The sequence below is a fragment of the Ranitomeya variabilis genome, chromosome 6 (genome assembly GCF_051348905.1).
Source record: "Ranitomeya variabilis isolate aRanVar5 chromosome 6, aRanVar5.hap1, whole genome shotgun sequence".
NCBI classification, from domain to species: domain Eukaryota; kingdom Metazoa; phylum Chordata; class Amphibia; order Anura; family Dendrobatidae; genus Ranitomeya; species Ranitomeya variabilis.
Genome location: NC_135237.1, coordinates 527,570,473 through 527,584,282, shown reverse-complemented (window position 1 = coordinate 527,584,282; position 13,810 = coordinate 527,570,473). Strand labels below are relative to the sequence as shown.

At 38.7% G+C, this 13,810-nt stretch overlaps 1 protein-coding gene across 7 annotated transcripts in view; it reads left to right on the top strand.

The window, feature by feature from the left end:
- The window catches only part of CSMD3 (CUB and Sushi multiple domains 3), a 1,888,113-nt gene that overhangs the window by 1,626,697 nt on the left and 247,606 nt on the right, over positions 1 to 13,810 (top strand). For all 7 annotated transcript variants that reach the window (XM_077271102.1, XM_077271099.1, XM_077271098.1 and 4 more), the window contains 2 exons: positions 1,988 to 2,068; positions 3,400 to 3,513. In XM_077271102.1, the coding sequence (XP_077127217.1) occupies positions 1,988 to 2,068; positions 3,400 to 3,513 (195 nt within the window). The remainder of the gene's footprint in view (positions 1 to 1,987; positions 2,069 to 3,399; positions 3,514 to 13,810) is intronic.

Genomic DNA, 13,810 nt, shown 5'->3' with positions numbered 1-13,810 from the left:
CCTTTGTTCTGATATTTTTTGGTAATCCTTGGTAGGGTGGTTTGGGTCTTTTCTTCTACATATGGATTGAAGATGAGGAGGAAGTCCAGGCTGCAGCTGATCCCCTCAATTCGTATGTAGATGGGGACATTGACGCCAGTGCTGATTGGGCGCCGAGGTCATGTGTCACAACACTGCACAAGAACCTCTGGGAGAGCAAATGCTGACACTGCAGGAACGGCGCCAACATGGGAGATGAGTATGAGCTATTATGTTTTATTGGGAGCAAATATTTAGTTCAGGAAGGGGTTGTACTGCTAGTGGAAAACTCCTTTAATGACAGATAATATCGACTTCAGGTCAGTTCTATTAACAAAATGTATTAATACTGATGATGGTCTTAATAAAATTATTTAGAAGTAAATTAAAATGTCATAAAGTCACCATCAGGAGGTGGGAGGGGAAGACAATGTTCAACTTGGGATTTTTAAGATATCTCAAGGCTAGCAGAGCATCGGTAGATCATTGTGCATTATATGCCCTATATGCAGTTTATAGAACATAATGACTAGTATTAGATAAGTAAAAAAAAACAGGAGGGAGGAGAAAGGAAAGAGGCACCAAACCATTTGCCTTCAGTGAGACTGTGTTTCAAGAAAAATTCAGTTTACCGAGAACATATATATAATTCACAGAACCACAAGGCTTATGATTGAATTGCAGCATTGTTGTTCGCTGTAGTCGTGACATCACCACTGCAGTGAATACACAGCCAATAAGTGGGGGTGATACGGCACTGGACCCGAGGAGGGTGAGTAGTATTTTATTTTGTTATTCTAGTACAGAACTGTCCTTAGAAACCCCATTAATGTACAGTTTATGTGGGCAGGACTGTGGTAAAATAATAAAATCACATAGTGCTAACACTTCCTGGGTCCAGTGCCGGCTTTCTACCTCTGCTCTGCTCTGTATTGACTGCAGTAGTGATGTCACAGCTACAGCACACAGCATTGGGCTCATCAATAACAAGCTCAGTGGGTCTTCTATTGTAGATGGCATGAGCCATTGAGCTCAGCGATTGCCTATAAAAGTGAAGTGCGCAGTAGTCATGAAGACATTGCTGTAGACAATACACAGATACAGCTGACAGCTGGGAGGGTGAGTACTGTTTTATTGTATTATGTATTATTTTAACACAATGCTGACTGGTAGAAAGCAAAAACATAAAAGTGGCAAACTCCATTAATCGTATTTGAAGTTTCTTTCCATTAGGGCGACTTTACTTTCAGTCCTAGTGCGATCCAACAAAACATCGGATTGCACTGGGAACAATGTTATTCAATAAGGCCGTGCATATGTCTGATTTTTTATTTAGACCAAGTCTGTCAGATGAAAGGATTGCAGCATGCACAATTTACTTCCAATATTTAGATCACATTCGGCCATGCAAGTCAATGAGTCTGTGGAAAAAAAATTGGTCTCGAATGTCATTTGAGTGCAGTCCGATTTTCATGGACTGACAGAATGGAGAAGATGAATAAAAATTTTCCCTTCTTCTCCTCATCTAAGAAAATTGGATCACACTATGATCACACTCTTATCAAACTCTGAGCAGAGTATAATCAGAGTGTGATTAGTATAGTCAGCTATAAATGTGCTCTTACACTTTGGACTGAGGATAGTCAAGTCACCTGCCTAGGTGACCATCTAATTTGTATTTAGTGTTCCACAAACATTCATTCGACAGATCCCAAAGGCAAGTAGAGATTTGGATCATGAGTTTTTTGTTTCCTATATACAGGGCTAAAAATCTTCTTCAAAGCACTTTTATTTCAACTATCTTATGTCTATTTTGAAAAGAAATGCCTGGCGGCCTTAGACCTTGTGGAACACTGCATAAAAATCACATGTATTCATCTGTGTATTCTATCTAAATAAATTGAACATTCTATGACAAACATGTAACATTTCGGTACAACTAATTTGTCAAATATTTATGTTTCTACAGCTTATCAATTGCGAATTTGCCAGTCACCTCCTCCTGTTCTGAATTCAGAAATTCTGGCAGAAGATGATGAGTTTGAAATAGGTAACCAGATCCGTTTCTCGTAACATATAGGCTGCGATCATACGCCCGAAGATTCTCTCTTCCGAGAGAATTGGATCGATTATGTTAATGACACTCTGATCAGAATTTGTGTCAGCATAGTGTGATATGATTCTCACAAATGAGAAAATCGTAGCACACCATCAGGAAAAGATGGAGAACCTTATTTTGCCATCTTCTCCATACTGTGAGTCTGTGGATTCAGATGTCATGTGTCCATGCACCCATAGTCTTGTATGCCTTTAAATTTGAGTGGCAAATCGCAACAGGCTGTGATTTTTTTCACTGTCAGACTTTATCAGTGAAAAAAATAGAGCATTGGCAATGCCCCCTCGAATAACTTTGGTCCAAGTGCTATTCGAAAAAACATTGACTAGCGCTCGTCTGATGTATAAGCCGTATGAGTGAACCCTAACTGGAAATTTAATCTCCATAATATCAACATGATATAAAAGAATCAAATTAGGACATGGCAATAGAGGAAAGCAGTCCCTATACTATTACACCACGTAAAAATCGGGGTCCTATCTGGGGATATTTCATATCATATCTACAGCTGCCCAAACTTTTTTGGACTCAAGGTGGATCTAAGCATTATTTGGTTATATCAAATCTATGGTCTGTTGTCCAGTACATTTTAGATTGTTTATAAAATGTTGAGTTTTGGACATTTTAACAAAATACGAGAAAGATTGGGAGCTTAAAGTATAATTTGTATTATTTATCTAATAATTGGAAAATGTCCAAACTCTTCATAATTATAATTATAACTTGTATACATAGATGAATACTGGCTGGTCTTTGAAGCTGTTACATTGGAAATATTTATGTGTAATCTTAATGTACCATTCTGGCAGGTTTTTTCAATTTCACCATCGGTCAGTCATCATCATTAATGTAAGTTCCGTGTTTGTAGAACAATATTTACTGGTTAGATTATTTTGCTGTTTCCAATGCTGTTCTGCTTCCTCTCTGATATCTTGAGATGGCCGCTCTGACTGGCCAGAAATCACCACCCCACCAATACTTTCTCAATTTGAGCCTGAATGAGCCTTGTTATGAGTCTCATAGACTTACATTGAGAAATGACTTCTGGCTAAAAACTTGTGTGATCCAGTTGGTCACAACTGTGGTCATGTGGTCAAGAAGTGGACTCAAGCGGCTCTAGAAATGGCAAAAGATGTCAAATTTTGAACATAGATTACTGATACCTAACCAGTGGTCAAATGAAAAAGCAAACTGGATTTGAACTTTAAGTGTTATGTTATTTTTTGTTTGTTTTTTACATATTCTTTTCTCTTCTTGCATCGCAGGCGACATCATTCGCTATCAGTGTGTGCCTGGTTTTACCTTAGTCGGCAATGAGATTCTCACCTGCAGGCTGGGCGAGCGGCTTCAGATGGATGGATCGCCACCTTCATGCCAAGGTTTCTACACAACTTTTTGCACCTACTATAATTACTAGAGTATAACCTTGCCCACATATGCAAGACAGTGGTAAACTGCACATTATGTTATGACTCAGTAAATGAATATTCCACAATTAGGAATCGATTTAATAAATGACTTAGTAAAATATTATTTGCTAAACACTGCACACAGGATAATAAAACAGATGTCTTTCCAGATAAGCATATGGTCCTGCAACTTGTTAACAAATGCCACCTTGAAATCCTAATAATTATTTTGACTCGTCCAAGGAAAACTTGACAGTGAAGAGCAACATTTTTGTTTAATGGAATCATAACAAACCGCTGAGCACATGGGAAATAGGATGTGTTAAAGAATAGCAGATAGGTAATTTTTATGATAATACTACTTTTTTCACAAGCTATATAAAGAGGAGAAAAAGAGCTGATATTGTACTTTCCCTGTTCCTTTTCCAATTTGAGTATCCCTATCATCGTGTTCCCTGATTTTATTATCCAAAGAAATCATTTCATCAGTTAACTCCGATTGCACTGCAAAATAGTTAAAACTTCATGAGTTTTTTTCCATTCCTATAAACAGAATGGCCCCCTATTCTTTAAAGCTTTTTGTCAGAGTTTTGCTGTGAGATCAAAAATGGAAGAGTTGGGTTTGGGTCTGAGCTGTGATCTTCTTCCAATGTGCTACTCCACTTGCATATAATGCTGAGCCAGCAAGAAGTGGCACATAGGCAGATGTTCATTATGTGAGCCGCCACCTTCCGGCTCAGCACTATGACAGATGGCAGAGCACTCAGCCGATGAGACTTCGGGTCTGCACAGTAGTGGCACATAGGTGGCTCATTATGTGAGCCGCCATCTTCCCGCTCAGCACTATGACAGATAGCAGAGCACTCAGGCAATGAGAATTTGGGTCTGCACAGTAGTGGCACATAGGTGGCTCATTATGTGAGTCGCCACCTACCGGCTCAGCACTATGACAGATGGCAGAGCACTCAGCCAATGAGACTTCGGGTCTGCACAGTAGTGGCACATAGGTGGCTCATTATGTGAGCCATCACCTACCGGCTCAGCACTACGACAGATGGCAGAGCACTCAGCCGATGAGACTTCGGGTCTGCACAGAATTGACACATAGGCGGCTCATTATGTGAGCCATCACCTACCGGCTCAGCACTATGACAAATGGCAGAGCACTCAGCCGATGAGACTTCGGGTCTGCACAGTGTAACTCTAGGGCAGTGGCACATTGGCAGATAACTATGCATACCCAAAGTCATTTTGACAGTCAAGCATTTGTATGATTTACAAAGCAGGGAGGAGGCTGATGGGCAGTACAGAGAGTATAACTATGCCTCTATGGGTGTGATATCAACTGGTTGGGCTAGCCTGTACACTAGTCAAGCTAATTAGAATATGCAGCAACACAAGAATGCTGAGTTTTCATTTATGCTAGCAGACTTCTCCAATGACAAAGGTAGCTCTGTAATTAGTTAATAAGGGTAAATCATGCTGTCAGGTTTCCTTTTAAAAATGTTAGCAAATGTTCCTACAACTTGACCCTCTACAATAAACCTAAAGAAAACTTTTACCGTTGTCGAAAAAAAAGCTGACTTTTGGTAGAAATGTGAAGCCTGAAAATCAGCTTGAATTTATCTAAATGAGGTTGCATTTGCAGCACTTACAAGGAGTTCTGCTTCAGGATCCACCATTCAGATTAATAGGTCATTCATGGAAATTTCTGTAGCAAATCTGCCACATATTTTATGTTATTTCCTGCTGCCACAGTTTTAAAGAAGTGCTTAAATATCATGACAGAGAAAAAAAATAAAAAACAAATATTGTTATAAATTGTAATACAATATTACTTTAATATCACTTTCCTAAATGTGATATATGGCTTTGTATGTGTTCTTTCAATGTGAGGTACATGAATGATTTCTAATTATGTATTATTCTACAAAGTCTCGTAGCAGGGCCATTTATATTCTGCAGTCAATTAGCAGCGGATTAATATCGCCAAGTTGGAAACACAAACTAATTACATTATTTTGTTTGTCTGATAATTTTAGGTGATTTTTTTCACAAAAAAGGTTTTGTTTATAAGTTTGAATGAAGACCAAAATAACAGAGGTCAAAAAATGATACACATCTTGTGAGCCACACAATCTTTCTCTAGATTATATTTTAGAATGCGCTAGGATACTACTTATTTCACTAAAAATGCAATAAATTACATAAAAATTTAGTGAAAGGAGACCTCAAAGGGAGCAATAAATGGGTCTTTTCAGAGTCTGAACCCCCTTTTAGAATATCGCTGCTTTGGCAATCAATTGTTAATACTTACAAGTGACAAGTCAGGAGATACATAAACACTCCAAGTTCCCTTTTCAGCAGTAGTAGCTCTCATATCAGGCTATTAATCATGGGGTCTTGAATGGAGAATCCTCCAACTAACCTCACTGGCCTAATTGCTCCAGTTTGAGGACTTGGTACAAATATAGATGAGCAAATTGATTTTAAAGATAACCTGTCATCAGTTTTTGAGACTGCCATGGAATATCACCACCTTTATCTGCTCCTGTACTGCATTTCATAAATGTAACTATAATCTCCTGACTCTCCCTGAATACCCCCCAAAAAAGCATTTGAATTGCTCCAGCTCTGTATCTAAACGAAGATGGTCCAATCTGAAAGGCATCAATGCTAAATTATACAGTGGGGAAAAAAGTATTTAGTAAGATACCAATTGTGCAAGTTCTCCCTCTTAAAAAGATGAGAGATGCCTGTAATTGACATCATAGGTAGACCACAACTATGAGAGTCAAAATAAGAAAACACATCCAGAAAGATTTATTTTGAAAATTATGGTGGAAAATAATTATTTGGTTATTAACAAAAGTTCATCTCAATATTTTGTTATTTATCCTTTGTTTGCAATGACAGAGGTCAAATGTTTTCTGTAAGTCTTCACAAGGTTGGCACACACTGTTGGTGGTATGTTGGCCCATTGCTCCATGTAGATATCCTCTAGAGCAGTGATGTTTTGGGCCTGTCGCTGGGCAACTTGGTCTTTCAGCTCCCTCCAAAGGTTTCCTATGGAGCTGAGATCTGGAGACTGGCTAGGCCACTCCATGACCTTCATATGTTTCTTACAAAGCCACTCCTTCATTGCCCTGGCAGTGTGCTTGGGATCATTACTATGCTGAAAGACCCATCTGCGTTTAATCCTCAATGCTCTTGCTGATGGATGGAGGTTTGAACTCAAAATCTCATGATACATGGCCCCATTCATTCTTTCATGTAAATGGATCAGTCGTCCTGGTCCCTTTGCAGAGAAACAGACTCAAAGCATAATGTTGCAACCCCCATGCTTCACAGTAGCTATGATGTTCTTTGGATGCAACTCAGCATTCTGTCTCCTCCAAACAGTGCGAGTTTTGCTTCTACCAAACAGTTTTACTTTGGTTTCATCAGAACATATGACATTCTCCCAATACGCTTATGGATAATCCAAACGCTCTCTAGCAAACTTCAGACGGGTCCAGATATATACTGGCTTAAGCAGGGGGACACGTCTGGAACTGCAGAATCTGAGCAGCATAGTGTGTTACTGATAGTAGCCTTTGTTACGGTGGTCCCAGCTCTATGCAGGTCATTCACTAGGTCTCCCTGTGTGGTTCTGGGATTTTGCTCACTGTTCTTTTGATCATTTTGACCTCACGGGGTGAGATCTTGTGTGGAGCCCAGATCGAGGGAGATTATCAGTGGTCTTGTATGTCTTCCATTTTCTTATTATTGCTCCCACAGCTGATTTCATCATACCAAGCTGCTTGACTATTGCAGATTCAGTCTTCTCAGCCAGGTGCAGGGCTATAATTTTGTTTCTGGTGTCCTTCAACAGCTCTTTGATGTTCACCATAGTAGAGTTTGGAGTGTGGCCATTTGAGGTTGTGGATAGGTGTCTTTTATACTGATATCAAGTTCAAACAGGTGCCATTTCTAAAGGTAATGAGTGGAGGACAGAGGAACCTCTTAAAGAAGAAGTTACAAGTCTGTGAAAGCCAGAAACCTTGCATGTTTTTAGGTGACCAAATACTTATTTTCCACCATAATTAGCAAAATAAATCTTGACAAATCAGACAAGGTGATTTTCTGGATTTGTTTTCTCAATTTGACTCTCATAGTTGTGGTCTACCTATGATGTCAATTACAGTCCTTTCTCATCTTTTTAAGAGGGAAAACTTGCAGAATTGGTGGCTGACTAAATACTTTTTTCCCCACTGTATGTGCCTCCTCTCTGCTCCTAATCACCATTCTCCAGCTATGATTGAATGTGGATAATGCGCCCTGCGTCACTCACATAGCACAACATAATCTCATGCCAGACCGGACCATCCTCAATTAATTACAATGTAGGTGCAATTCAAATGGTATTTTTGGGTTGACAGGAGGACTCAGTAGACAATATAAGACTTAAAATCTGGTGACAGGGTCACTTTAAACTAATCAAATACATTTTTAGAATTTCTCAAAATTTGTGCAATCAGTTGAATCTGATATTTGGGCAATTCACTTTGCACGGATTCAATAAATTTGCTCTATTTTCATGTATTATGAGGGCTAGGAAAGGGTTATGAACCTTCCCCATACGTGTCCCGCATCTCTTTGCTTTTTGCCCAGTCCACCAATCAGCTCCTCCTCTTCAATCTCATTGATATGTATCACCCCTATGTGCCAGAGAAAGGCCTATTCAGCATCAGCAATGCTCGCTGAAAAATTTATAGAGATTAAAAACCAAAAAAGTAGCCGATAAGGAATCCATAAGGGTACAAAGAAGTTATTGTGATGGTGGAATAGATATAGGGAGGGCTCAAGAGAGGTTAATCTAGAAGTTCATTACTATTTTAACTCTTCCCGACAGATTTGATGTTTACAGAATTTATTCTATGTGAACCGTATTCATTCAACTCTCCTTGATATGAGGAAATCTGTCCTAATCAAATTTCTCGAGATTCACTTAGCTCTAGAAGTCAAATATTACAATTTATCTGCAGCAGGCACCTCCATAATCCCACAATGTTATTAGCCAATTCCCATCAGGTCTATAGTAAGAAAATTCCTAGACCCCTTCAAGACAAGGGCATGTGGTTGGTAAACCAATCTCGGTGTATAGCGCATAATACTGTAATTAAAACACCTTAAAAGTTTATGTCTGTGACACTTGTCAAGATGCAGAACATCTCTATATTCCATAATTCATAACCTCATTAAACTTGACTGTTTCTGTAGCTCGGAGGAAATATGTCAACCATAATCTAGTTTTCATTTCTTATATTAGTTTGTGACCACTTCAGGCAAGAGGTTTAAAAGTTTCATAAATCACATAAGAAATATGAAAAACTTGTTTCTAGCTCACTGACCTGTAGCTGTATATTTTATATCATAACAAAATTTGGGTATGGTGATTTATAGCATTTTCATTTCCTAAAATATTCCAACATAGGTGTAATTGCCTGTATTAGTGTAAGTCTGCCTAACAAAACATACACACTGGGGAAAATGACAGATTTACATTAAAAAGTTGAATGTAAATATAGCTTAATAAATATGGAAAATGAAAAGTTGTATAGCTTCCTAATATAATTGATGTTTTAGGTTTGTTTTTTTTTCAAAATGTTTAATCCCTTAGCGGTGGAGTCAATTTTGAGTTAAATCGCCAACTCCCGATTTTCAAATCTGACCTATGTCACCAGAGAGATTCTGAAAATTATCGGAACCCAATGTACTTTATGTTAGTGCTAAGTTTTGATGTATATGGTTCACAATTTTTTATGAAGATATTTAAAATTTGTCATTTTTTTTTTTAATTTGAAGGCTTACAACCTTAAACCAGATAGTCATATCATAGAAACTAATTAAAGACAACCTACCAGGCAACTCATGATGCCAAAACTTGCATCCAGATATATTCTCCTGGGAAATGCTCTGGCATTTTAGAGAAAGTATTTGTTAAAGATGAGTACCATATGCAGAGATTACACTAATCAGTAGCCACTCTTAGGGTACTGTCACACAGTGGCACTTTTGTCACTACGACGGTACGATCCGTGACGTTCCAGCGATACCCATATGATATCGCAGTGTCTGACACGCAGCAGCGATCAGGGACCCTGCTGAGAATCGTACGTCATAGCAGATCGTTTGGAACTTTCTTTCGTCGCTGGATCTCCCGCTGTCATCGCTGGATCGTTGTGTGTGACAGCGATCCAGCGATGCGTTCGCTTGTAACCAGGGTAAACATCGGGTTACTAAGCGCAGGGCCGTGCTTAGTAACCCGATGTTTACCGTGGTTACCAGTGTAAAAGTAAAAAAAAACAAACAGTACATACTTACATTCCGGTGTCTGTCCCCCGGCGTTCTGCTTCTCTGCACTGTGAGCGCCGGCCGGCCGGAAAGCGAGCACAGCGGTGACGCGGTGATGTCACCGCTCTGCTTTCCGGCTGGCGCAGACACAGTGGAGAGAATCAGAACGCCGGGGGACAGACACCGGAATGTAAGTATGTACGTTTTTTTTTTTTTTACTTTTACGCTGGTAACCACGGTAAACATCGGGTTACTAAGCGCGGCCCTGCGCTTAGTAACCCGATGTTTACCCTGGTTACCCGGGGCCTTCGGCATCGTTGGTCGCTGGAGAGCTGACTGTGTGACAGCTCCCCAGTGACCACACAACCACTTACCAACGATCACGGCCAGGTCGTATCGCTGGTAAATCATATAGTGTGACAGTACCCTTAGTCACCTCTTCTCAGCACTGCTAATTGACCAGTAAATCACCCGCAGTAGAGCTGAGAAGAGCAGGAGGGGAGAGGGGTGGAATCAGACCATATTTTTCTAAAATACTTTTATTTTGATAGGATGTTAGTAGGCTTAAATGTAACATCAAGCGTTGATCACTTTTCAAGGAAATTCACAAATCCCAAGTTTTATGGACACTTTCAGGTTTTAAGTGACTTTGCAGGGTCTATACACATGTGATCAAAATTGTTGGTACCCCTCATTTAATGACAGAAAAACCCACAATTGTCACAGAAATAACTTGAATCTGACAAAAGTAATAATAAATAAAAAATATATGATAATGAACAAATGAAAGTCAGACATTGCTTTTCAACCATGCTTCCACAGAATGTAAGAAAAAATAAAACTCATGAAACATGCCTGGACAAAAATTATGATACCCCTAAAAATAATGTGACAAAAGTGACATGTTAAATCAAGGTGTGTCCACTAACCAGCATCACAGGTGTCTACAATCTTGGAATCAGGGAGTAGCCTGTACATAGGGCTACAGATACTCACTGTGCTGTGTGGTAACATGGTGTGTATCACACTCAACATGGACCAGAGGAAGCGAAGGAAAGAGTTGTCTCAAGTGATTAGAAAGAAAATTATAGGCAAACATGTTTAAGGTAAAAGTTATAAGACCATCTCCAAGCAGCTTGATGTTCCTGTGACTACAGTTGCACATATTATTCAGAAACTTAAGATCCATGAGACTGTAGACTACCTCCCTGGACGTGGCAGCAGGAGGAAAATTGATTACAAATCAAAGAGACGGTTAATACAAATGGTAACAAAATAGCCGAGAAAAACGTCTTAACAGATTAAAGGTGAACTTCAAGCTCAAGGAACATCAGTGTCAGAATGCACAATTCGTCGTTGTATGACCCAAAGTGGATTTCATGAGAGACGACCAAGGTGGACAATATTGTTGAAAAAAAATTCATAAAAAAGCCAGACTGGAATTTGCCAAACTAAATGTTGACAAGCCACAAAGCTTCTAGGAGAATGTCCTATGGACAGATGACACAAAAATTGAACTTTTTAGCAAGGCACATCAGCTCTATGTTCACAGATGGAAAAATGAAGCTTATCAAGAAAAGAACACTGTCCCTACTGTGAAATATGAAGGAGGCTTTGTTATGTTCTGGAGCTGCTTTGCTGCATCTGGCACAGGGTATCTATAATCTGTGCAGGGTACAATGAAATCTCAAGAGTGACTATCAAAGGATTTTAGAGAGAAATGTACTGTGCAGTGTCAGAAAGCTTAGTCTCAGTCGCAGGTCATAGGTCTTGCAACAGGATAATGACCCAAAACACAGCTAAAAACACCCAAGAATGGCTAAGAGGAAAACATTGGACTACTCTGAAACGGCCTTCTATGAGCCCCGACCTAAATACTGTTGAGCATCTTTAGAAAGAGTTGAAACATGTTGTCTGGAAAAGGCAACCTTCAAACACGAGACAACTGGAGCAGTTTGCTCTTGAGGAGTGGCCAAAATACCTGTGGAGAGCTGCAGAAGTCTCATTGACAGTTACAGGAATTGTTTACAGTGATTGCCGCAAAAGGTTGTACAACAAAATATTAAGTTAAGGGTACCATCATTTCTTTCCAGGCCTATTTCATGTGGTTTATTTTAATTTTTTTTATTCTGAGCAAGCATGGTTGAAAAGCAATATCTGACTTTGATTTGTACGTTGTCATATAATTTATTTTATTTATTGTTACTTTTGTCAGATTCAAGTTATTTCTGTGACCATTGTGGGGTTTTATGTCATTAAATGAGGGATACCAACAATTTTGACCATGTGTGTATATGGGGAAAACATCAAAAAGGACAAATTGATAACCTTTTTAAATCTGCACTCCTGAAACTATTCAAAACTGATCTGCAAAATTAGCAAAAAGTGGAATAACAAAAATGAAAAAATATATATTTTTTTCTCTAAAATAATGCTCTACCCACATTTTTTTTTCATTTTACAATTGTTTGTAGGAGAAAATTGACCCGACAATTTGTTACTTTTACCAAAAGTAGCAACTTTCCATTTTTCATATACAGACTAAGCCCAACATATTGTTTATTTCTTGTACTTTTTTGTCTTTTCTTCATCTCCACCTGCTCTGCTATACATCACCCTGCTACTTCTCAGTGCTGCATATCCCTCCTTCCTTCTCCTGTGTGCTCCTGATTAGCTCAATTTTTCTGAAATACTATCAAGTTAATCTAAAGTGTAGAGTTCACCTAAGGCTTCTGTGCATTTTGTTCTGTAAAGTACCCTGCCTGGCTTATAGTCCATCTACATCAGTATAGCTCTAGCATGGTTTTTACATTACTGGCTTGTTCTCTCAGAGCTGAGCGCTACTGGGAGTGAAAAGCTGCTGACAATGTTGGGGTAAAAGGTGAGTTTGATCGCTCAGTCAGCAACAGTACATGGCCAGAGGCTTTATTTAGAAGATTCATGTCTGTCAGCAGAAAGTTAACGATTTGACATGGATAATTTGAAACATACCTGAACCAAATAATTCTCAAACAAACATTACCGAGGATGTGTATCATTAAGGTAAAAAATGAAGATAATTTATCAATATAAAAGCATAATTTATTTATTAGAAAAATATGTAGAATCAATTTTAAAATAGAAAGGTTCTAGAAAGAAAAAGACAACATGTTACTAAGTATGCAATGCATTTTGTAGCAGTACACTCTAACTGTCCTAAAAGGTCCAGAAAAGAAAGGAAGGTTGAACATTCATTGCTGCTTCATTCTGCATGCTATCATGGAGTCCTATCCATTACACTGAACTGAAATTGGCCTGACAAGCAATAGATGTTTTCCTAGTCTAAACCCCTATAATAAATTGCCTGTTGTAAGGTGCATTTATCATCATGAGACAAAAAACATAGGTGAAAAGACTGAGAGTATGGTCACTGTTACCTGTGCATACGATAGCATCCCTCTGCCCTGACGCGCGTTTTGCTACACTTCTTCGGGAGATGAACCAAATAATTGTAGCAAACTATCAGGACAAACATTTGTGCTGCTGACATATTTCACACAAAAAATATCGGCTACACGGGTTGCAATTGTAGCAGATTATCAGCAGTGAGAAGTATTACATCTGCATGATTTTTTTAATCTTTGGATGTAAATAAAAGGACACTGATTTGTCAAATATCTGGCTGATGTTAGTCTATGGGCACATTCGACTCATATACAGTATTAAAAGAATTTACCAACAAACAGTGGGGAAAATAAGTGTTTGATACACTGCCGATTTTGCTTGTTTCCTCCCATACAAAGAATGGAAAGGTCTGTAATTTCTATCATAGGTACACTTCAACTGTGAGAGACAGAATCTAAAAATAAAAAGCAGAAAATAACATTGTATGATTTTTAAATAATTAAATTGCATTTTATTCGATGAAATAAGTATTTGATCACCGACCAAC